This window comes from Chanos chanos, chromosome 7 (genome assembly GCF_902362185.1).
Source record: "Chanos chanos chromosome 7, fChaCha1.1, whole genome shotgun sequence".
Lineage (NCBI taxonomy): Eukaryota > Metazoa > Chordata > Actinopteri > Gonorynchiformes > Chanidae > Chanos > Chanos chanos.
In genome coordinates this window covers 48,909,214-48,936,304 of record NC_044501.1, presented here as the reverse complement: position 1 = coordinate 48,936,304, position 27,091 = coordinate 48,909,214, and the positions used below count along the sequence as shown (strand labels likewise).

The window sequence follows — 27,091 nt, the reverse complement described above, 5'->3', positions numbered from 1 at the left end:
AGTGTCGGGTTGGTGGTTAATGTCAGGTAAGTGTCAGGTAAGTGTCAGGTTGGTGGTTAATGTCAGGTTAATGTCACGTAGGTGATTAATGTCAGGTTAATGTCAGGTAGGTGGTTAATGTCAGGTAAGTGTCAGGTCATTGGTTAATGTCAGGTAAGCGTCAGGTAGGTGGTTAATGTCAGGTAAGCGTCAGGTAGGTGGTTAATGTCAGGTAAGTGTCAGGTCATTGGTTAATGTCAGATAAGCGTCAGGTAGGTGGCTAGTTCTCTGTGGAGATTTAAAGTAGGGGTGTGGGACAGGTCTGACCTGTGGAGGGGGGAGTCCTCCGGCGCCTGGGGGACAATCTGGCAACATGATGCTGCGTTTGGGAGTGCTGCACTGACAGTCAGGGGAGGGGTTTTCCATGCTCCAGTTCCCATTGGTAAATATGTCACTGACAGAGGGGTCCACTGCAGGAGTGAACCAGGGAGTGGCCCCCTCTGGTTTACACGGCAGATTTCTAAAGAAAACCAAACACAAACAAAGGCACACAAAACCATGTTTAGCATGTGTGTTTCCCAAGAGCCAGCCCTAAGAACCACATTCTCTAAACATTTCCTCTGTGTTTATCAAGGAGATAAAACATTTATCAAAGATCAATCACCCTCTTTGAGTTTTGGGAGCAACTGATTTTAAAGAATAACAGTGTTTATTGGGTGGTGGATTTGATGTGTTAAGTCTGTGTTAGAATGATATTTTCCCTCCTCACATCTCATGAGAGTTATTAACTTGTCTCTGATGTGTGTGTGTGTGTGTGTGTGTGTGTGTGAGAGAGAGAGAGAGAGAGAGATGCAGACTGGAGTATTGCTGAGTTGAGTTTGTGTGGAGCGCACGCATGCACACACACACACAAACGCAATATTCACACTATGCCAAGATAAGCTAAGGTAGTTGTCAAAGCAAGTGGTCAAAGCAAAATACAGAACAAGCTAGTTTAGGGAACTACATTACTTACATACACAGGGTGCAGTGCTGTTAGCCTGAGCGTGCTGTCAGTACTCACGGTATAGGATTGCTTTCCATGCAGCGTGTTCCAAACCCTGGGTTATTCAGTAACGACTCAGTTACTCGAGACACTTCTGCCAACTCTGGTCCATCTTTACTGTGAATGAAAACAGACCTGCTCATTAGAGAAGGTATCACCATCCACGTAACCCTTTTATTTCTTATCCATCTCAGACTGACTGAGGCCTGGAGGGGACTTGACTTTCAGGCGGTGCTAATAAATACTCTGGCTCTGGGGTTTCGGGGACTTGACTTTCAGCCGGTGCTAATAAATACTCTGGGTCTGGGGTTTCGGGGACTTGAGCTCTACGGGGGTTCTGAGGTTTAAGAGACGTGAGGTCTGATGAAGAGTATTGGGCAGATAACTCCTCTATGCATGTTTTAAAGAGATTCCACGTTTACACAAACAAAACACGTTATCACCATGTTTCAGGTCAAGACCTCAGTCCTCGGATTGCTGTAGGAACCTTTTCTGGTTGGATACTCTATCTCAAATGTCTATTGCGATCGATTCATTACAATACAATGATCCTCAGCGGGCAGAAAGAGGAACCCTGTGGAGAATATCAATAAACCTGAACAGCAAAGTCGATACAGCCCAGCACTGCTGATGGAACTGCTGTCAGTACAACATCAACATATGGGCAAGACTCGCTAAAAATACATCTCTATGCATTCCCTCTGTCATCAGACAGGGAGCAAACATATCAGCCTTTAAAGAAAGAATGAGGATTTATGCTGTGCTATGTCTGTCTGTGTAACCTATTCACCTCTATTTTCAGCGGTCATCTCTCACTGTAATGTTCATCAAACTCCGGCTCAGACCCTTCTGCACCTCCCAGTTTTTAAATACTCTTTTTTTTTTAAGTACTGGTAATGACATTATTAGTGTTTGGTTATGCAGAGCTGTGTAAAATACGTTTTTGTTTTTACTTATGTATGAAAGGAGTATGTGAGAGGTGGCAGAGAGATGTTATGTTAGCAGGTTAAATCCGATGGGTCAGGGGTTAAACGGAACATAGGCTGTGGATGAGTTACAGATCAATGCAAAGAAAATCAGTTCAATGCATCCTGTTACCCAGCCTGCAACACTGTAACACACTGTCAGTTGTGTGGTTCTGCTGGTTCTGTTCTGTTTTGACTTCTGCTGGTGAAAGGGCTGAGAGGACTGTGTGCATGTGCATGAGTGTGTATGAATACTGCACACTGTGTGCATGTGCATGAGTGTGTATGAATACTATAAGCTGTGTGGCAGAAAAAAAAGCCTACGAAATGTAATTAACTTGTCATCAGAGCTATTGGCCTCCTGGGATCAGATCAGATTCTCCAGTGAGTAAACCCTTCACTGAGGATGAGATGAGATGAGATGAGATGAAAAAAAAGCTGTGAACCTGAGAGTCTCTGGTTCAGACACTGCACATGCCTGTATTCTCAATGATGTCGAGAAGCCTACTTTTCCTGACCTGTAAAGGGTGTTCTATGTTTGTCTTTACCTGTAAAAGGTAGTCTGTGTTTGTCTTTACCCGTAAAAGGTAGTCTGTGTTTGTCTTTACATGTAAAAGGTAGTCTGTGTTTGTCTTTACCTGTAAAAGGTGTTCTGTGTTTGTCTTTACCTGTAAAAGGTAGTCTGTGTTTGTCTTTACCTGTAAAAGGTAGTCTGTGTTTGTCTTTACATGTAAAAGGTAGTCTGTGTCTGTCTTTACCTGTAAAAGGTAGTCTGTGTTTGTCTTTACCTGTAAAAGGTGTTCTATGTTTGTCTTTACATGTAAAAGGTAGTCTGTGTTTGTCTTTACCTGTAAAAGGTGTTCTGTGTTTGTCTTAACCTGTAAAAGGTAGTCTGTGTCTGTCTTTACCTGTAAAAGGTAGTCAGTGTTTGTCTTTACCTGTAAAAGGTAGTCTGTGTTTGTCTTTACATGTAAAAGGTAGTCAGTGTTTGTCTTTACCTGTAAAAGGTAGTCTGTGTTTGTCTTTACCTGTAAAAGGTAGTCTGTGTTTGTCTTTACCTGTAAAAGGTGTTCTGTGGGATTCCATACATCCATGGCTGTAATTCCAGACTGGGGTACTCCTCAAACGGAGGGACGATGAGAGAGAATATGAGAGAGAGACACACAAACACAGCAGGCAAAACCACCTGTAAAACAAAGACCCAGTTGACCAGTGAGAAGGCTGCAGGGAGGGGCATGTGCACAGACATTACTCTCTGACTGATTACGTAATCCCACTGTGTCCAGTCAAATGCTTCTAGATCATTCCTCCACCACTGTTTCAGCAGACAGACACGCAAAAGTTATCATTTTAAAATTTTAGACACATACATGTACACACACACACACGCACGCACACACACTCACACACATGCGCGCGCACACACACACACACAGGCACACACGCGCACGCACACACACTAAAAACTGCCAGTCCAGTCTGTGAAAACATCTCATGAAAGTGCTACCCCTTGTGTGGCTGATTCAGATGGTGTAAGTGACTGCACTCATGTGGAACATATTTTATCTGTTATGACATGTAAAACGTGTTTGATTAAAACCACTCAAAAATTAGCAGTGTCACCCTATAATTCATGTCTGTGTCTCTATTCTCTGTGACAGCACACTACCAATTCTCCTCCTGTAGATACACTCTATTCACTGTCCCTGTCTCAAGGCTAACAAAAAGCTCAAAACCAGGAGTCGCTGTATCTGCAGCAGAATAGTTTGAAGAGTGTATGGTTGAGTGGAGAGGGGTGCTGACTGGCTCTCATTAATAGCAGTTTTGTGAATGTATAGCTAATTCAAATGAGCTTATATAAATACTGATTCACAGCCAGAGAAAGGTTTAATAACCAATACTAACGTCATAGAACCAAATAAAACAGTTGTGAAGCAAACATCCCATAGGCAAAATTATTATTCTGGTACATTGTTACTGTTCTTCTGGTGTATAAAGCTACGGTTCTTCATCAGAGACAGAGAGAGAAACAGGGAGAGAGAGAGAGACAAGCATCACATGTGAGAAACGGGGGGGTAAGCCATGTGAAAGTCTAAGGGAAGAGAGCTATCGCATGTGGGGGGGGGGGGGGGGGGGGGTGACATGTGAAGACAGTGAGAGAGAGGAACAGAGAGGGAGCTTTAGTCATGGATCAGGATTTCGGTCATCTAACCCATAGAAACAGGTCACTCCCTTTAAAAACCCAGATCTACTGAAGTACACCTCAGATCTACACCAGCATGCAACAGGAGGTTTTTTTCTGTTTTGCTGTCTCTGATTGTTTGTTTCTAAAGTTATTTTGGGAAATTGTTCTCTTGTAGACAAAAACATTTACACCCCAAATGATGCTCAAGTCCAATGGCAGAGCAGGGATTCGGAGGGTGGCTTCTGGCCCCAAATGTTGTTTCAAAAGAACCCAAATCTTCTTTTTTGAAATAGCTCTATCTTTATGTCATTTACCTCAGTCTCTCTGACTGGACCGGCAAGTCAATGGAGCAAAGGTTCTATTCCTGGGGAAATATCACAATCTATACGTCCACCCTAATATTGTCATGGGGGGTTGTTGTCTTGTGTGTGTTGTGTTTCATTCAGTCTATCACCTCAGTGAGCAAGCTTGCTAGTAGCAGAGAATTTCTAAATAGGAGAGAACTTCCTGTTTCATGGGGGGCGCTCACGAGTAAGTCCAGAATGAATGGGGGCATATGGAGCTGTACCCCCCACAATGTAACTTTCATGTGGTAAACAATTTTTTCTTGCCATTTCCGTTATGTTTTCGATGTAAGGGGTCAAGACAATAGATATAGTTCCATTTTTAGATTTTTTATGGTTTCCAATTGTTGTAAATACCTCTCTGTAAGTACTTGTGACATCACACATCACGAGCCACTTTACGGCATTATGGCTCACAGCACTTACTTAAACTTGGCTTTATTTTAATTTCATCTCCCATTGCATGTATCGTGTAAATATGCAAAGAACATGGCACTCAAACCACAGCACTCAAACCACTTCAATGTCTGTGTGGAGCAGTCATTAAGGCTACCACGACTAGTTAGCATACTATTACATTCACAATCAGTCGTAAATCCTAACCGACCAATCAGCATACATTAGCAGAATGCTAGCGTTTTAAAGGCAAAATCGTTTTCCCTGTGAGAAGAACGAAAGAACAGTAGTATTTTTTCATTTCAATTCTGACATATAATCAATACTATATTTGCAAAAACTACAACAAAAGTTGGGCTTTTTTTGCCTAGAGGCAGGTGTAATTATTTTAGCTGTTTAGCACCATTCACTCCCATTCATTGATGACTCTCTCGCGAGCGCCCTCTAGGTGAATTGCAGCCAATTTCGGTGCAACGGCATTAATAGGAAGTGGACAGGCTCTATGTATAAGGGCTCTGCTAGTAGCTAGCTAATTATGGACATAAGAACGTTTTTGAACCTCAGCCACCATCCACAGAAAGTGGTTCAGCTTCAGCTGCATCAGGCTTGTGAATCCGCAGCTGTGACACTTTGGCTAGTACCAGTAAGTTGGTGAGTTGACCAGCCTAATGGATTACTGTTGGCTAGCTAGCTAACGTTAGCTGCGCTTAGCTTCCTGGCTAATGTTAGCTGATTCGGCTGTGTTTAAGCATAGATACACAATAAATGCCTCATTGGGGCTTGTGAGATGTGTCTCTGCTGCCGCTGTCTTGCAGAGGTGTTCTAACTCGTTCAAATAGTAGAAAACGTTAGACTTTTGTACTGCTTTTGGATGTTCTAATAGAAGAAATCACAATCTGTAACTGTCACACTGCAACTCTGCACAACCCTGCTGATACACTGGGTCTGTATTTTTTATTCATAATGTGTGACTTAAAGTGTAAATTAGCAAAATGTGAATATTTCAACATGAATATAATTAAAAACAGAATGGTGAAGCCTGCCAGAAATGTACTTAATAGTTTAACTTTAGGGCTTGTTGTAATTATATCTTTTCGTTAATTAAATTTTACTTTATTTCCAAAATTATAAACAAAATTATATTACAAAGAGAAAAAAAAAATTCTTAGAAACTAATTACATAGGGTACGTCCAGCTGCCCACAGAATGGAGGTTTGGGCTAAGCCCCGAATGTTTACAACGTCTGGCTTGGCCCCTGCTGAAGTCACTAATGAAACAAAGCATTCAATAGCCGAACCATAAGGAAAAGGACTTAAGTCTCTTCAAAACCAACACACGGACAAGATTCAACATCACAACAGATTATTACCAATAAATACAGCCAGAAAAATCACACATACAATCACGCATATTATCACAGTCACTCTTTTAACTGGTGTTTGTGCATCGTATATCATGTGAATAAGACAAAAAAAGATGCACACACACACACACACACATTCTCTGTACAGTTGTTTTGGAAGTTGTGTTTAAACTCTCTCTCTGTGTTTGCATAAGTGCAGACGAGCGTGTGTGTGTGCATGCATTAATAACTCCTTAAAAGAGGTGAATTATTTATCATCATCTAAAGGTTCTCTGTTACCAAGGAGACAGAGACCAGAGAAAGTTCTGGAGGAGCTGAATAAACTTTTATGCAAGATGAAGGAGAATCAAATGCGTCAGCTTGCCTGTGTCTGCTCAAGCTCACGTCATACAGTGTTTCCAATTCTGATTCAATGAAATGTCATATTTCTCTGCGTGCATGCCTATGTGTGTATGTGTAATATGCGTATTCATATGACCTGGGCAATGAGACCTTTCTTGCTCCTCCTGGCATGGTGAAAACGTTTGATGAAAAGAGCCAGAAACTGCCGTCTGATCAACCGCCAACCTGTTTCCACACTAGATCCTTTACCACTAAAACACAGTGAGTCCTGACAATCTGAAAAACACACAGATACACGCGCACACACACACACAGTCACGCACACGCACACACACACACACACACACACACAGTCACGCACACACATGCACACACACACACACGTACACGGTCACACACATACACGCACACACATTCACACGCACACACACGCACGTACACACACATACACGGTCACGCACACGCACACACACACACACAGTCACGCACACGCACACACACACACACACACACACATTCACACGCACACAGTCACGCACGCACACACACACACGTACACGGTCACACACACGCACACACATTCACACGCACACACACGCACGTACACACACATACACGGTCACGCACACGCGCACACACACACAGTCACGCACACGCACACACACACACATTCACGCGCACACAGTCACGCACACACACACACGTACACGGTCACACACACGCACACACATTCACACACGCACACGCACACACATTCACACGCACACAGTCACGCATGCACACACACACACACATTCACACACACACGCACACACACATTCACACACACACACACATACACACACATACAGGAATGGAATATGTGGAGGAGTGTGTTAGGGTTATTAGTAGAGCTGGAATATACTGATTTTCCATGCAACAGAAACACAAATTCATCAATGTGCAGTGACTCACTCCAGATCTAGAGAACACAGACAAGCTTCATCGAAAATCTGAAATTTTCATGACCTTTACACAGTACCTTCAACTTTACTTGTCAACTTCTTTCCCTTGATCTCTGAGAGAGAGAGAGAGAGAGAGAGAGAGATCTGATAAGGCATGCACTTTGAACTGGAATAGACTCTTATACTGGTGTGTTTTGAACTGAAATAGACTAGTATACTGGTGTATTTTGAATTGAAACAGACTGGTATACTGGTATGTATGAGATTGTACCAGCTCTGGTATTGTTTGCATTGGAGTTCTCTGTCGCTGCTGCCATGCTGTGCCGTCTGGATTCTCTGGAGCTTCTCTTCCAGTCACGGACAAACTTTTCATTTTTATCTGCGAGACAATATTTGTAAATAGTTACAAAGCTAAGCTCCACGCAGAGACCTGAGTACTACTGAATAAACACACTCTTTACCTCTCACATCCAGGTCTACACCAGTGTCTTCTGCCACTTTGAGGAAAATCTGGGTTTGTTGTTGAAAGGATGGAAAAAAACATGGTTGTACATAACGTAAGCATATCTGAACCTCTGAAAAAGTGTGACCGGCTCTAACTTCACTATTTGATTTGATTTGTTTAAGACAGCTTTTTTATTTCATCTTACTAAAAGCCCAAAAGGCAAAGGGTGAAGTCCTCCATTATGTTCTTTACTTTGAATGGAAAATAAGACCAAACTGCCAATGTTAAAAATAACCCAACATTCACACATCAGCCAATGTTAAAAATAACCCAACATTCACACATCAGCCAGACATTACAATGTTGAGCTGTAAATGAATGTAGATTTGGTTTGTGTGTGTGTGTGTGTGTGTACGTGTGTGTGTGTGTTTTGCTTTGTTGGTCTTTTGATTCTGTAAGTGGTGGCTGAGAGAGTATTACTGGTACCTCCTCCAGACTGGTGTCTGAGATACCATAGCTGGTGATGCCCAGTTGCTCCTTCTGTAAATCCAGCTCTTTAAAGAGACCAGCAAAGCTGCCATTTTTAGCACCGCTATACGGTAAAATGTATGTCAACTCCTGTCCAATGGCCTCCAGGAACACCGACTCGGGGACATGTCTTCGTACCAAGCTGCTCACCTCTGCCACATCTAAAACAATCAAAAAAGACCCAAAGAGAGAGACAGACAGAGAGAGAGAGACAGAGAGACAGACAGATAACATCTGCACAACAGTACTCATGTTGAGGAATTAGAGCTGTGTGAACTGTGTGTGTGTGTGTGTGTGTGAGTGTGTGTGAACTGTGTGTGTGTGTGTGTGTGAGTGTGTGTGTGTGTGTGTGTGTGTGTGTGAACTGTGTGTGTGTGTGTGTGTGCTCTGACCTGGCGGCTCTAAGCTGGTGAGACTGGGGTTCTCTATACCCTCATCCAGGCTGGAACTGTCATTTCTCTGCTTGGCAGAAGGAAGGAAAACAGTGACTAATTACGTCGCATCACCAATCCATACACATGTATACAGACAATATACAGCATACACCAGTTACACACAAGACACACCACATTCACATGGAGTCCCTATAATTACCCCATAATATAATACATGGGCAATACAAGATTGTATTTCCAAAATCTAGTACATAATTGTGTGTGTGTGTGTGTGTGTGTGCGCGCTCATGTATGAGAGCATGTGTCTGTGTGTGTGTGTGTGTGTGTGTGTGTATACCTGTATGTATGCATGTGTGTGTATGTGTGTTTGCATTCATTAAAATGGACCACACTGCAGAATGTAATGAAGCAGCTCCATTTTGCTGAATTGGACAAAAATCCAATTCAGACAGGAAGTGACAGCCGTAATAGTCATTGAGTATGTCGTGTGAGGAGACAGACAGGAAGTTACAGCTGTAGTAGTCATTGAGTATGCCATATGAGGAGACAGACAGGAAGTGTCTGCTGTAGTAGTCATTGAGTATGTCGTGTGAGGAGACAGACCGGAAGTTACAGCTGTAGTAGTCATTGAGTATGCCATATGAGGAGACAGACAGGAAGTTACAGCTGTAGTACTCATTGAGTATGTTGTGTGAGGAGACAGACAGGAAGTTACAGCTGTAGTAGTCATTGAGTATGCCATATGAGGAGACAGACAGGAAGTGTCTGCTGTAGTAGTCATTGAGTATGCCATATGAGGAGACAGACAGGAAGTGTCTGCTGTAGTAGTCATTGAGTATGCCATATGAGGAGACAGACAGGAAGTTACAGCTGTAGTAGTCATTGAGTATGCCATATGAGGAGACAGACAGGAAGTGTCTGCTGTGGTAGTCATTGAGTATGCCGTGTGAGGAGACAGACAGGAAGTTACAGCTGTAGTAGTCATTGAGTATGCCATATGAGGAGACAGACAGGAAGTTACAGCTGTAGTACTCATTGAGTATGCCATATGAGGAGACAGACAGGAAGTTACAGCTGTAGTACTCATTGAGTATGTCGTGTGAGGAGACAGACAGGAAGTTACAGCTGTAGTAGTCATTGAGTATGTCGTGTGAGGAGACAGACAGGAAGTGTCTGCTGTAGTAGTCATTGAGTATGCCGTGTGAGGAGACAGACAGGAAGTTACAGCTGTAGTAGTCATTGAGTATGCCATATGAGGAGACAGACAGGAAGTTACAGCTGTAGTAGTCATTGAGTATGTTGTGTGAGGAGACAGACAGGAAGTTACAGCTGTAGTAGTTATTGAGTATGCCATATGAGGAGATGGAAATGTTTTTACTCTGGTTGCTTCTCTGTTTTAACGAGTGATTGCAGTGTGCTGAAGACAGGCTTCACTGAGCTCCTACTGACAACACTCATCTGGCTCATCTGCCGCTATTGATTCAGCCTGACAGGAACTCTGCACCAGGGCCCAGCACACACTCTCTATTCACTTACGTAATTAAGATCAGGTGTGTGTATGTGCGTGTGTGTGTGTGTGTGTGTGTGTGCGCCAGTCACCCTGCTGAGAGAGACTCAACACAGATCATTATAGCAGCTTGTGATACCTGTCTGAGTAAAATGTCAGACAGACAGAGAGAGAGAGACAGAGACAGAGAGACAGAGACAGAGAGATACAGAGAAGTACAGAAAGAACAACACATTGAAGGTTCCACGAGGTAGAAACTAGTGACTGCAGATTGATGTAATGTATCAGTGAGAATGATTCTGTTTTTGAGGGGCAGTACCTGTCTGTGCCCACAGCGCTGATTGGTTAGTTTGTCCTGAGAGGCTCTTACAAGCGTGAGGTAGTAGCCACTCCCAAAGCATTTCTTAAGAAAGAGGGAGGAGCCACAGCAACACATGTGACCATGAGAGATGATTGCAATTCGGTCTCCCAGTATGTCTGCCTCATCCATATGGTGAGTGGACAGAATAATGGTCCGCCCTGTGGAGTACACACACACACACACACACAATGAATTAACAGCTCATTTTCTTTACTCCTTAGCGTTAGACTGATGATATTCTTAATTATTTACAGTCATTATTTTGTGTAGCTTCCTACATGACACTGCTACTGCTGTCATAAACCTCTACAATAAAATGTGAGCTGGTCTTCAGCTTAAAAAATTAATGAGTGCCTTAAGTCAATGGTCAGTCTTCACAACCACACACACATACAAACAAAACCCGCACACACACGCACACACAGATATCTATATCTACATCCAAACCTTTGTTTCCTTCAGTATCATAAGATAGAGTGAAGATCTCAAAAATGACAGTTCCCAAATGTTTTTTGATCTGGATTCCTGTCATTCCCATAGATCAAGGCCAGTTAACCAGCTTCGTGTGTGAGAGAGATTTTTTCTGTTCAGTGAGTGTGTGAGACAGAGATTTTCTTCTGTTCAGCGTGTGTGTATGTGTGCGTGTGCGTGTGTGTGATGCTTGTATTGATTTGAGAAAACTTAAATAGATCTGAGACTCACGGAAATTCCTTGATCAGCCACACTGAGAAACCTTTCCTGTATTTTTCCTGAATTTACCCCCCCCCCCCCCCCCCCCACGCACACACACACACACACACACACACACACTTTGTAGATAATTGAATTTTTCTTTCTTTAAAATGAGGGGTTCTGGACTGTATCAGACTCTGGTCTCTGCACTGGTCACAGACTGACACACCTGTATTACACTGGATTGGTCATAGACTGACACACCTGTGTTACACTGGACTGGTCATAGACTGACACACCTGTGTTACACTGGACTGGTCATAGACTGATATACCTGTGTTACACTGGATTGGTCATAGACTGACACACCTGTGTTACACTGGATTGGTCATAGACTGACACACCTGTGTTACACTGGACTGGTCATAGACTGACACACCTGTGTTACACTGGACTGGTCATAGACTGATATACCTGTGTTACACTGGATTGGTCATAGACTGACACACCTGTGTTACACTGGACTGGTCATAGACTGATATACCTGTGTTACACTGGACTGGTCACAGACTGACACACCTGTGTTACACTGGACTGGTCATAGACTGATATACTTGTGTTACACTGGACTGGTCACAGACTGACACACCTGTGTTACACTGGACTGGTCATAGACTGATATACCTGTGTTACACTGGACTGGTCACAGACTGACACACCTGTGTTACACTGGACTGGTCACAGACTGACACACCTGTGTTACACTGGACTGGTCATAGACTGATATACCTGTGTTACACTGGACTGGTCATAGACTGATATACCTGTGTTACACTGGACTGGTCACAGACTGACACACCTGTGTTACACTGGACTGGTCATAGACTGATATACCTGTGTTACACTGGACTGGTCATAGACTGACACACCTGTGTTACACTGGACTGGTCACAGACTGATATACCTGTGTTACACTGGACTGGTCATACACTGACACACCTGTGTTACACTGGACTGGTCATAGACTGACACACCTGTGTTACACTGGACTGGTCACAGACTGATATACCTGTGTTACACTGGACCGGTCATAGACTGATATACCTGTGTTACACTGGACTGGTCACAGACTGATATACCTGTGTTACACTGGACTGGTCATAGACTGACACACCTGTGTTACACTGGACTGGTCATAGACTGATATACCTGTGTTACACTGGACTGGTCACAGACTGATATACCTGTGTTACACTGGACTGGTCATAGACTGATATACCTGTGTTACACTGGACTGGTCATAGACTGATATACCTGTGTTACACTGGACTGGTCATAGACTGACACACCTGTGTTACACTGGACTGGTCATAGACTGATATACCTGTGTTACACTGGACTGGTCATAGACTGACACACCTGTGTTACACTGGACCGATGTATCATCTAAATTGGCAGTCACAACAGCACACTATTTTCATGACACCTTAATAACTGCCTTGAAATAAAACTGTCCGTGAAAACAATGTTTTCAAACAATCATCCTAATCAAAATAAAACTTCCTGCAGGTTTAAATAACCAGTGCTGCATTTCAGAATTCTTCAGATTTTAAATGCATCTTTAAAAGATACATTTGCTTTTGAACTTATTTAAATACTACATTGATCTATTTCAAATAATCAGCAGCTTTCAGTGGTGGTGAAGTCTCTGAATAACAGTCAAGATCTTCCGAACTATAAAAGACGAGACCTCCCCACAACTGCCCCTGCTCCTCATAACGGCCCCTGCTCCTCACAGCTGCCCCTGCTCCCCATAACTGCCCCTGCTCCTCACAGCTGCCCCTGCTCCCTATAACTCCCCTGCTCCCCATAACCGCCCCTGCTCCTCACAACCGCCCCTGCTCCCCATAACTCCCCTGCTCCTCACAACTGCCCCTGCTCCCCATAACTGCCCCTGCTCCCTATAACTCCCCTGCTCCCCATAACTGCCCCCGCTCCCCATAACTGCCCCTGCTCCCCATAACTGCCCCTGCTCCTCACAACTGCCCCTGCTCCTCATAACTCCCCTGCTCCCCATAACTCCCCTGCTCCTCATAACTCCCCTGCTCCCCATAACTCCCCTGCTCCTCACAGCTGCCCCTGCTCCCCATAACTCCCCTGCTCCTCACAGCTGCCCCTGCTCCCCATAACTTCCCCTGCTGCTCATAACTGCCCCTGCTCCTCACAGCTGCCCCTGCTCCTCATAACTTCCCCTGCTCCCCATAACTGCCCCTGCTCCTCACAGCTGCCCCTGCTCCTCATAACTGCCCCTGTTCCTCACAGCTGCCCCTGCTCCCCATAACTGCCCCTGCTCCCCATAACTACCCCTGCTCCTCACAGCTGCCCCTGCTCCTCATAATTGCTCCTGCCCCTCCCTAACAGTAGAGTAACTCAGCTTGCAGTCGGACAAGGTCTCCCATTTTAGTTCCTCTTATTCAGTTGCATGTAACTACTATTAATGAAAAGAAGGGTCTGTGATTATCTGATCAGTACATTTTTTTATTATTATTATTTATTTATTTAATCATTTATAGTTAAATTAATTGGTGTCACTGTGCACAGCCCTATTCATTAGATCTATACGAATCTCTCTGACAGCCACACTCCTCTCCTTGTTCCTCACTGAAATGCAAGACCTAATTGGTATTTTCTCACAGTCCCCTAACAAACCCAACAAACCATTTGCTGAACAATATTAATTGTCTTGGGTCTTGTGCTAACAGGAGAGACACCATTGATTTTCTTGAGAGACAGAGAGAGAGAGAGAGAGAGAAAGATTAAACACTGAACAGTAAAAACAATAAAGAAATAACTAGAAATAGAAAGAAGAAATAAGAAATAACTAGAGGAAAATGACAGTTACACTGGAGAAGGATAAAAACAGTGAGAACAGAAAAAAACGAAATTAGAAAAGTGCAAGGCTATCAGACTGGCTTAGGAAAAGAGACATTTCCTCAAAGGATTGAAGGATTTGACCACCCCCAGTTTGCCTGTGGATGTAATTAGCACACATCAATTTTCTGTCTAAAGTCAACATTACTCATTTTAAAGACCGTCTAATCCTTATTTTCACCCTGCACCATCCCCACACAGCCACATCATCAACCACAGCTCATCCAATCAGATTCAGCCGTGTGGAAGCACAGTGTGGTCACACATAGGACCCAACCCAGGTCCTGCAGCTATTGGATAATGTGGTTGGCTAATGTCTTTATTCTCAGACAAATTAACCCTGGCTTGTTTATTTCTCCTTCCCATTGATCAGTGGAGACAACTGGCTCTCAGAGATGCAGCAGACCCGCACTCACTTTATATCGCATTACTTTTGCGCTATGTTACGTTACGCTGTGTAAGGTTACGCTGTGTACGTTTACACTATGTTAGGTTACATTATGTTAGGTTATGCTGTGTTAGGTTATGCTGTGTTAGGTTACGCTGTGTTAGGTTACATTATGTTAGGTTACGCTATGTCAGGTTACGTTATGTTAGGTTACGTTATGTTAGGTTACATTATGTTAGGTTACGCTATGTTAGGTTACGTTATGTTACGTTACATTATGTTAGGTTACGCTATGTTAGGTTACGATATGTTAGGTTACGTTATGTTAGGTTACGTTATGTTAGGTTACATTATGTTAGCTTACGTTATGTTAGCTTACGCTATGTTAGGTTACATTATGTTAGGTTACGTTATGTTAAGTTACACTATGTTAGGTTACGTTATGTTAGGTTACGTTATGTTAGGTTACGTTATGTTAGGTTACGCTATGTTAGTTTACATTATGTTAGGTTACGCTATGTTAGGTTACGTTATGTTACGTTACATTGACTGATTTGTTTGATAGAACATTTTATTCCTCGCTGAGGATTTCTGTTGTCATACTGGAGCATCTGACAGAACTAATTTTTTTTGTCGTTGTTGTTGGATCAGTATTTTATTCATATAAGATCAGTATCTTGAAGGAAATAGAAAGCATAAGAACTATGTACAACAAAGCCAAGATTCACTCTCGGATGTTGGGAATAAAATAAAATACATCGGTAACAGGAGAGAGGGGCTCTCAAATAAAATGGGTGAAGAGGAAAGACATATAGAACAGACTGACTGACTGACTCACTGACTGGCAGACAGACTGACTGACTCACTGACTGACTGGCTCACTGACTGACAGACTGACTGACTCACTAACTGACTGACTCACTGACTGACAGACTGACTGACTGACAAACCGACTCACTGACTGACAGACTGACTGACAAACCAACTAACTGACTGACTCACTGACTGACAGACAGACTGACTGACTCACTGACTAACTCACTGACTGACAGACTGAATTAGTAATGAGAAACTTGTATAAGCAATTTTGGGTGCAATAAACAACATGACTCTGCAAAGCATAATTAATCCACTCATAACATCAATAATTATGCATATTTACTTATCACCCCACACCCATCACATCACACCTGTCACATCACACCTACTACCCTATAACTATCAACCCACACCTTCACTCCACACCTATTACCCTATACCTATTAACCCACACCTTCACTACCTATTACCTTATACCTATTAACCCACACCTTCACTCCACACCTATTACCCTATACCTATTAACCCACACATTCACTACCTATTACCCTATACCTATTAACCCACACCTTCACTCCACACCTATTACCCTATACCTATTAACCCACACCTTCACTACCTATTACCCTATACCTATTAACCCACACCTTCACTACCTATTACCCTATACCTATTAACCCACACCTTCACTACCTATTACCCTATACCTATTAACCCACACCTTCACTCCACACCTACTACCCTATACCTATTAACCCACACCTTCACTACCTATTACCCTATACCTATTAACCCACACCTTCACTACCTATTACCCTATACCTATTAACCCACACCTTCACTACCTATTACCCTATACCTATTAACCCACACCTTCACTACCTATTACCCTATACCTATTAACCCACACCTTCACTACCTATTACCCTATACCTATTAACCCACACCTTCACTCCACACCTATTACCCTATACCTATCAACCCACACCTTCACTCCACACCTATTACCCTATACCTATTAACCCACACCTGTCACTCCACACCTATTAACAGAACAGAAGCTTCTAGGACGGACAGAGATTCAGAGCTTTGCCCAGATTCCCTCCAGCCTTTACAGGACTCAGGACAATGGTCTTACACCCTCACTGAGAAAAAAACATTTACATAATGGACACACTGTAACTGGAACAGTCTGTTCCATGCAAATATCTAATATACAAATAATTATTTCAGCAGGGTAGTTCTACTGAATGAAATGATTAAGATTAAATTAATACAACAGGTTAAATTAATAATTGTGGCGTAAGAAATCTGTCTGAGTGAAGGTCATTCATTTCAAAGGGCTTATTAATAAATGTGAATCCATGCACTCTGTAAGCCTCTCTGACTCTGACATCATCCAGCCTTAAACCCTACACTGCCTTTTACATTTAATAGGTTTGAAATGTAATAGTTAATATACGTATAAAACCTCTATACAATGTCTGATATGCAGCAGGATGCAGTAAGACAGACCTGTGTAATGGAGTGAGTGCAGATAGAGAACACATTCCTACCCTGTTTGTATTTTAGCAGTAGCTCCCAGATTCCTCTGCGAGCATAAGGATCCACACCAGCTGTTGGCTCATCCAAAATCACAATGTTGGAGCCCCCTACAAAGGCTATGGCAACTGACAACTTCCTCTGCATCCCCCCTGAAACACACACACACACACACACACATACACACACACACACACATACACAAATACAACTCTTTAATCTGACAGATTTAACAAGTTCATCAATACTCTTTTGTAGAAGACAAAGTGAATAAAACAAAACCATTTGACCATGGTTCACAGAACATGAGTGTCAGCCACACAAATCCACATGAGGCACACACACACACACTCACAGAAAACTAACCTGACAGGTTTTTGGCAAGGTCTTTGCGTTTGTGTGGGAGCCCAACATCAGTTATCATCTGCTCCATTTCCACCTGAACCTCCCGACTGTCTCTCCCCTTCAGAGCAGCATAAAACCAAATGTGCTCTTCTACTGTCAAACTAGTCACACAAACACACATATGTGGGCATGCACATACGCGCGCACACACACACACACAGACACACACACAAACAAGCATGTACACACACATATACACATGCAGAACATGCAGTCACCAATTACATACAGAACACAAAATATAAAGATGTTTTAGTTTTAAACGTAGTTTTAAATCAAAAAAGCGAATTAAAGAGTTTATTTAATTCAGGGATTGTTTTTGTTGACTAAAAAGTAACTCATTATTCTCTAACTCTTCCTGATACACATTGTTTTTCTTCTCTAAGTTATTCTAGCTGTTAGTCAAACAAACACTTTTAGACAGAGGTCAGGTATTAATGGGCTGACATTAATCAGCTCTCTGTTTTTCACCAGTGCCTCTATATTTCAGCCGTTTGACTCCTCTCTCTGGGGACCTTTTGGCCTCAGAATCTGCCCTTATAACTGTGTGCAGCATAATCCTGCTGGAGCTGGGTGGTGAATGAAGCTGTATCTGCTGTGGCAGTTTGTGTGTACAGTATGTGTGTTTACTTTTAATATTAAGCCTGCTTCATACATGTACATAGTGTTGTATTTTATATTTTGTTATTATTTATTGCTCATATCTTTTTTATTTTATTGTAATTTTGTTATCTTATGTAAATCTTTATCTTACTTCTACTGTTATGATTAGTGCCCTTATTGCTGAGTTGACCAGCTTGTCTAATACATCTCATTGTACCGTTGAACCTGTGTTAACCTACATATGACTAATCAAACATTAACTTGAACTTGTGTGAGTGCATTTATGTATATATGTGTGTGTGTGTGTGTGTGTGTGAGTCTGTGCATGTGTATGTCTGTGTGTGTGGGAGTGTATGTATGTGTAGGTATATCTGTGTGTTTGTGTGTTTTATACTCACTCGTTGAATAACACATTGTACTGAGGACACATGCCCAGCTGTTTTCTGATTATGTCCATCTCTGTGCGGATATCACGGCCATTTATAAACGCAGTGCCAGACGTTGGTGCAAAAAGCCCTGTCAGAATAGACCTGCACAGAGACACAGACACACAGAGACACAAACACACAGAGAAACAGAGACACAGAGAAACAGAGACACAGAGACACAGAGAAACAGAGACACAGAGAAACAGAGACACAGAGACACAGAGACACAGACACAAAGAGACACACAGAGACACAAACACACAGAGACACAGACACACAGAGACACAGACACACAGAGACAAAAAACACACAGAGACACAAACACACAGAGACACACAGAGATACAGACACACAGAGACACAGACACACAGAGAAACAGAGACACAGACACACAGAGACACAAACACACAGAGACACAGAGAAACAGAGACACAGACACACAGAGAAACGGAGACACAGAGACACAGACACCTGTCATTTACTGACTACCTGAAGGCATGTGATAACTATGTCATACTATGTGGCACTTAACAGAAACTGGGCTTTCCTCTCCATATTATCTTCATCATTAAAACACTACACCCAGTGCAGACAGCACTAATCTGAGCCCCACTCACAATGAGTGAGAATTTCCCACCATAGAGAGGAGTATGATACGGTTGCAGGTTACCCCATGCTGTTCAATTTACACACCAGACCAATCACGCAGAACACACTGAAGAATATTCAAGCAGAGTCAAGGTTAATGAAGAACTGCCACTTTGTGGATGATGTAGCACTTATAGCTAACCATCAAAATGAGTTCCGGGTCTTGGTCACCGCGTGGAACAGCCTTAGGTCCTTATGAAAACTTGACATATTAAAAACAGCAGTAATGGCATACAGCAAAGAGCACAGTCCAGCCAGCATACACATGTTGACTGATACCAATTAGAACAAATGAGTGAATCTGTGCAGCTGGGCGAGACGATATCAGTCGGTGACGATATCAGTCGGTGAGTGTAATGACAGAAAACACAGTGACAAAGCAAAAATAAAGGTGATGAAACATTGAAACACCTAGAGGAACAAAAATACTCATGACACTGATCAAAATCACAGCTAATCAAAGCACTAATGGGATAGCACTACCTACTCATACGAGTCATGGATCCTGGAGAAAAATCACACAAGAAGAAGCTATGAGAAGCATCACGGAAAATGCTACACGTTATCTGATCCAGTCACACAACCAATGAACGGGCACAGAGTGAAGCCAGGGAGCAGCAGCAACTACTCACGATGGCGGCTGACTCTGAATGGAGGTATCACGGGCACACAGGGAGACCAGGAGACAAAAATAACCTTGTAAATTCAATACCAGAGGGAGGAGCCCAGAGGTTAGGGTTAGGGTCAGACCACAGCAGGCCATGCACAACACTGACGGACACGATAATATCACAGACAGGTCTGAAAACACGACGATTCTAAAACTCAGCAATAGACAACACAGGGTGGAGACGACTTGCCAACACTGCCAAGGCCCAATGAAAGCTGAGAATGCTTGGTATAGCTGTCTGCACCTCAGAGAGTTCTGAAAATAAAATCTTTTTATCTTTAAGAAAACGTGCACCATTCTCTCCTCATTTCACTCTGTCTTCACCTTTAAACAGACCTTGAGATGTGTGTGTGTGTGTGTGTGTGTGTGCATTCTGTAACTTACATGGTGGTAGTTTTTCCTGCTCCGTTGTGACCCAGGAATGATGTTATCTGGTTTTCATAAAAGTCCAGACTCAGACGGTCCACTGCCAGTTTCTTCCCTGTTTTATAGATCTTCACCAAGTTCCTGACGGACACCCCTGCCCTCAGGTTTGGAGGGGGTTTCTCCATGTAGCCTTCACAAGAATAACATGTTAACAGATCTTACATACAGAATCAAATATATTAAACAAATATTTGGTTACTTTAAAGAGTCCATCATTATGCCCAGCATAACACGGTATACGGTAAATATAATTTGATTTGAGAAATCCAAAGTTATGGGTACGTCTTTGAAACCATCCATCAGAACCAGTGCTGTTGTTTAACAATTTCAGCTTTGTCTATATGGGTTATATGATACAGTGTGTGTGTGTGTGTGTGTGTGTGTGTGTTTGTTTGGTATAAGCATTATATGATACAGTGTGTGTTTGGTATGAGGATTATATGATACAGTGTGTGTTTGGTATGAGGGTTATATGATACAGTGTGTGTTTGGTATGAGGGTTATATGATACAGTGTGTGTTTGGAATTAGGGTTATATGATACAGTGTGTGTTTGGTATGAGGATTATATGATACAGTGTGTGTGTGGTATAAGGGTTATATGATACAGTGTGTGTGTGGTATAAGGGTTATATGATACAGTGTGTGTGTGGTATAAGGGTTATATGATACAGTGTGTGTGTGGTATAAGGGTCATATGATACAGTGTGTGTGTGGTATAAGGGTTATATGATACAGTGTGTGTGTGTGGTATAAGGGTTATATGATACAGTGTGTGTTTGGTGTAAGGGTTGTATGATACAGTGTGTGTGTGGTATAAGGGTTATATGATACAGTGTATGTTTGGTATAAGGGTTATATGATACAGTGTGTGTGTGTTTGGTATGAGGGTTATATGATACAGTGTGTGTATGGTATAAGGGTTGTATGATACAGTGTGTGTGTGGTATAAGGGTTATATGATACAGTGTATGTTTGGTATAAGGGTTATATGATACAGTGTGTGTGTGTTTGGTATGAGGGTTATATGATACAGTGTGTGTGTGGTATAAGGGTTATATGATACAGTGTGTGTGTGGTATAAGGGTTATATGATACAGTGTGTGTGTGGTATGAGGATTATATGATACAGTGTGTGTGTGGTATGAGGATTACATGATACAGTGTGTGGGTTCAGGTAGTGTCACAAAAGCCATTTTAAATGGTAACTGTTAAGTGAAATTTCAGGTCCAGGCTATGGAGTGAATAGAGACATGTTTAAACACCACTGTACTGAGTTGAACTGTTCTCTACAGAATCACGCCTGGACCTATTACAATTTGAGATCTGAGTGAACATACGATATGTTCATTTTGATCAGCTGGATCGTTTAACTCTGGCCACAGAAGTAGAGGACCTGTCCAGTTTGAGCAAGGGCAGAATTCTAGTCTAACCAGCATTTTCCATGGTCACTGTTTTTATCTCCCCTGTGTATAAACCAGAGAGGGGAAGAAAGCCTACCACTCTTCTCCTCCACATCTCCCAGTGACTCCAGTTCAGGGTCAGCACTGACTGGTCTTCCACGCCAGTAAGATGAAGTAAAGGGAAAATACCATGGCTTGGCAATGCCATACTGCCCTGAGACATACAGAAAGAAAGAGAAAAAAAGAGGGAGAGAGACAGGGAGAGCGAGAGAGAGACAGAGAGAGAGAGAGAGAGAGAGAGAGAGAGAGACAGACAGAGAAAGAGAAAGAGAGAGACAGAGAGACACAGAGATGATCCTAGTTAATCCCAACATCTCTAAATTTCTCACGTTAAACTACAGCTCAAATTAAACTACTCAAGCCCAAAGACACAGCCCATCAGCAGGAGGGAGTGCCTGGGCAGAGTGTCAGGGATGACGGGTGCCTAAAGAATGGAGCAGAATGACAGTCTTACTGAAGAAGATAGTAGTACACAAATAATTCGGAAATATCTGGCTAAGTGTTTTGTGTGTTCAGTACATCTGTATCGTGTGTACATTTTGAATGTGTTAAGTACTCCCAAATGAACATTCTATGTGTGATAATTGTCCATAAACATGTTTTAAAATCCGTGAAGACTGATCTATACCTGGATAAATGTTCTCGATGTACCAAGTGAGGACCCAGTAGATGAAGGCGTCGACGAGCATCATAACGATGGAGATTATGAAGCTGTAAGAGTCCTTCTCATCAGGGGTTTGCCAGATGTTGCTCCACTGGATGCCTACACCCTGTTCTTCATAACGGGAAAAGTTCTCACAACCGTAGCCAAACGCCACACAGGACAGCAGGCTCTGAGGGGAAGAAATAGAAAATAAATAGGAAGGACATCACAGGAAATAAACCAGATTAGAAGATGCTAAATATTTCCAAGTTCCTTTTGTTTAATGACGCTATTCAACAACAGAGTGGCTGTTAATCTTGGTTGGGTTTTCCGTTCGCCGGTAATTACCGTTTTTTACCTGGTAAAATTTACAAAAAGCCAATAAATTAAAAACCTGCTGGTCAAAATGTCCGGTAATAATGCTCTTGAAAAATGTAGCTCTAATGAAGCCTATTCCTAAACAGGACATTTGTGTTTTGACAGTGAAGCAGACTATTAACAGTCTACAGTACTACAGTAGAGATGTATAAACACACTATTAACAGTCTACAGTACTACAGTAGAGATGTATAAACACACTATTAACAGTCTACAGTACTACAGTAGAGATGTATAAACACAATATTAACAGTCTACAGTACTACAGTAGAGATATATAAACACACTATTAACAGTCTACAGTACTACAGTAGAGATGTATAAACACACTATTAACAGTCTACAGTACTACAGTAGAGATGTATAAACACACTATTAACAGTCTACAGTACTACAGTAGAGATGTATAAACACAATATTAACAGTCTACAGTACTACAGTAGAGATATATAAACACACTATTAACAGTCTACAGTACTACAGTAGAGATGTATAAACACAATATTAACAGTCTACAGTACTACAGTAGAGATGTATAAACACAATATTAACAGTCTACAGTACTACAGTAGAGATGTTTAAACAGATTATTAACAGTCTACAGTACTACAGTAGAGATATATAAACACACTATTAACAGTCTACATTACTACAGTAGAGATGTATAAACACACTATTAACAGTCTACAGTACTACAGTAGAGATGTTTAAACAGATTATTAACAGTCTACAGTACTACAGTAGAGATATATAAACACACTATTAACAGTCTACATTACTACAGTAGAGATGTATAAACACACTATTAACAGTCTACAGTACTACAGTAGAGATGTATAAACACACTATTAACAGTCTACAGTACTACAGTAGAGATGTATAAACACACTATTAACAGTCTACATTACTACAGTAGAGATGTATAAACACAATATTAACAGTCTACATTACTACAGTAGAGATGTATAAACACAATATTAACAGTCTACAGTACTACAGTAGAGATGTATAAACACAATATTAACAGTCTACATTACTACAGTAGAGATGTATAAACACAATATTAACAGTCTACAGTACTACAGTAGAGATGTATAAACACAATATTAACAGTCTACAGTACTACAGTAGAGATATATAAACACACTATTAACAGTCTACAGTACTACAGTAGAGATGTATAAACACAATATTAACAGTCTACAGTACTACAGTAGAGATGTATAAACACAATATTAACAGTCTACAGTACTACAGTAGAGATGTTTAAACAGATTATTAACAGTCTACAGTACTACAGTAGAGATATATAAACACACTATTAACAGTCTACAGTACTACAGTAGAGATGTATAAACACAATATTAACAGTCTACATTACTACAGTAGAGATGTATAAACACAATATTAACAGTCTACAGTACTACAGTAGAGATATATAAACACACTATTAACAGTCTACAGTACTACAGTAGAGATGTATAAACACAATATTAACAGTCTACAGTACTACAGTAGAGATGTATAAACACAATATTAACAGTCTACAGTACTACAGTAGAGATGTTTAAACAGATTATTAACAGTCTACAGTACTACAGTAGAGATATATAAACACACTATTAACAGTCTACATTACTACAGTAGAGATGTATAAACACACTATTAACAGTCTACAGTACTACAGTAGAGATGTTTAAACAGATTATTAACAGTCTACAGTACTACAGTAGAGATATATAAACACACTATTAACAGTCTACATTACTACAGTAGAGATGTATAAACACACTATTAACAGTCTACAGTACTACAGTAGAGATGTTTAAACAGATTATTAACAGTCTACAGTACTACAGTAGAGATATATAAACACACTATTAACAGTCTACAGTACTACAGTAGAGATGTATAAACACAATATTAACAGTCTACAGTACTACAGTAGAGATGTATAAACACAATATTAACAGTCTACAGTACTACAGTAGAGATATAAAAACACACTATTAACAGTCTACATTACTACAGTAGAGATGTATAAACACACTATTAACAGTCTACAGTACTACAGTAGAGATGTATAAACACAATATTAACAGTCTACAGTACTACAGTAGAGATGTATAAACACACTATTAACAGTCTACAGTACTACAGTAGAGATGTATAAACACAATATTAACAGTCTACAGTACTACAGTAGAGATGTTTAAACAGATTATTAACAGTCTACAGTACTACAGTAGAGATATATAAACACACTATTAACAGTCTACAGTACTACAGTAGAGATGTATAAACACAATATTAACAGTCTACAGTACTACAGTAGAGATGTATAAACACAATATTAACAGTCTACAGTACTACAGTAGAGATATAAAAACACACTATTAACAGTCTACATTACTACAGTAGAGATGTATAAACACACTATTAACAGTCTACAGTACTACAGCAGAGATGTTTAAACAGATTATTAACAGTCTACAGTACTACAGTAGAGATGTTTAAACAGATTATTAACAGTCTACAGTACTACAGTAGAGATGTATAAACACACTATTAACAAACTACAGTACTACAGTAGAGATGTATAAACACAATATTAACAGTCTACAGTACTACAGTAGAGATGTAGTGACAGTGATGACAGAGCTCCACGGTTATGGGGGTTTAACTTCTGGTAAAGTGCTTATTTATGAGTTCAATGGGCTGTAGCCTGACTATTCCCCATATACTCCCCATATCCATTCCCCATATACTCCCATATACTCCCACATACTCTCCACATACTCCCCATATCTATTCCCCATATACTCCCCATATTTATTCCCCATATACTCCCATATACTCTCCATATACTCCCCATATACTCCTCATCTACTCCTCATTTACTCCCCATTTACTCCCCATATCTATTCCCCATATACTCCCATATACTCCTCATCTACTCCTCATTTACTCCCCATTTACTCCCCATATCTATTCCCCATATACTCCCCATATACTCCTCATTTACTCCCCATTTACTCCCCATATCTATTCCCCATATACTCCCATATACTCCCCATGTACTCCTCATTTACTCCCCATATACTCCTCATTTACTCCCCATATCTACTCCCATATACTCCTCATTTACTCCCCATATATATTCCCCATATACTCCCCATTTACTCCTCATTTACTCCCCATATCTACTCCCCATATCCTCCCCATGTATGTTCCCCACCCCAGCGTCAGATTAAGACTGAATTTCTGAGTTCTAGGATTGAAATTGTTCCCTCTGTCTGGATTTGAGTAGGAAGTCTTGTCATGTCCGAGTCCTTTTAGTACTCTCTTTCTCTCTCTCTCTCTCACACACACACATACCAATTATCACACACATGCAGGTGTAACTGCTATTGACAAGACAGAAAAGCACAAGTATTTTTCTGTTTTTGTGAGAGTGATAGCCATCACTGTGGACAGGAAAAAGTGAAACAGTGCCATCAATCAGCCACCCTAAATGTCCAGGCATTTTCCCAGACAGCATTTCAGTCTACCTGTTCATATGGCTTTTTAGTTTTTAGCAGAATGAAAACAGAGTGGTGGTGGGTGAACTGAGAAAAAGAGAGAGAGTGAGAGAAATCAGCTGACACTAAAAACTGTTCTATACATCTTTTGGGGTCATCAGAGAGTGTGTCTTCTCAATATCAATACAGCAGAAAAATCGCCCAAATGTCTGTGGGCTGCAGGGCAACGAGGACTCAGACAGCTCGTGTCTGTCTGTGCAAAGGAAAACAGTGGGACAAATGAAGCCTCTCTTACACACAGGTCATTTTGATGGGTTACGACGACAGCTGAGAAAGTCCCTGTCATTTGCCACCTGCTTTTTCCCAAAAGGGCAGGAAAGTCATTACTATCACTCTTCATTTCCAACCATATCACACTGCTCTTCTCTCCATTTAGACTGTATTCCCTCCATACTCACCGCTCTCCAGATGAACCTGGAGCCTGACAGTGACAGTAAGTCTGATCTGAGGCCTGATTAATGGAAAGTGTGATAATGAAAAAAGCCATGGAGAGATGCACAGTCCAGGTAAGTGCACATGCAGTGTGTATGATACAGAGCGTCTGGTGAAACTTACTGAGTTAAAGTGTCTTTAAATCAAGGACACAACAGCAGTGTTATACAGCAGGACTGCAATCTTATACCTTAACATACACACTACACCCACTAATACCTCAACACATACACCACACACAGTGATACCTTAACACACAGTACA

At 41.4% G+C, this 27,091-nt stretch overlaps 1 protein-coding gene across 1 annotated transcript in view; it reads right to left on the bottom strand.

The window, feature by feature from the left end:
- Positions 1 to 27,091, bottom strand: part of LOC115817135 (phospholipid-transporting ATPase ABCA1) — a 146,106-nt gene that overhangs the window by 51,100 nt on the left and 67,915 nt on the right. Inside the window, exons 17-32 of the mRNA XM_030780379.1 lie at positions 22,422 to 22,626; positions 21,831 to 21,947; positions 20,290 to 20,461; positions 18,558 to 18,689; positions 17,518 to 17,657; positions 17,166 to 17,303; positions 10,758 to 10,957; positions 8,929 to 8,995; positions 8,495 to 8,697; positions 8,025 to 8,073; positions 7,835 to 7,942; positions 7,641 to 7,676; positions 6,756 to 6,895; positions 3,048 to 3,175; positions 1,043 to 1,141; positions 307 to 499 (exon numbers count right to left, since the gene is read on the bottom strand). Of these exons, the coding sequence (XP_030636239.1) occupies positions 307 to 499; positions 1,043 to 1,141; positions 3,048 to 3,175; positions 6,756 to 6,895; positions 7,641 to 7,676; positions 7,835 to 7,942; positions 8,025 to 8,073; positions 8,495 to 8,697; positions 8,929 to 8,995; positions 10,758 to 10,957; positions 17,166 to 17,303; positions 17,518 to 17,657; positions 18,558 to 18,689; positions 20,290 to 20,461; positions 21,831 to 21,947; positions 22,422 to 22,626 (2,127 nt within the window). The remainder of the gene's footprint in view (positions 1 to 306; positions 500 to 1,042; positions 1,142 to 3,047; positions 3,176 to 6,755; positions 6,896 to 7,640; positions 7,677 to 7,834; positions 7,943 to 8,024; positions 8,074 to 8,494; positions 8,698 to 8,928; positions 8,996 to 10,757; positions 10,958 to 17,165; positions 17,304 to 17,517; positions 17,658 to 18,557; positions 18,690 to 20,289; positions 20,462 to 21,830; positions 21,948 to 22,421; positions 22,627 to 27,091) is intronic.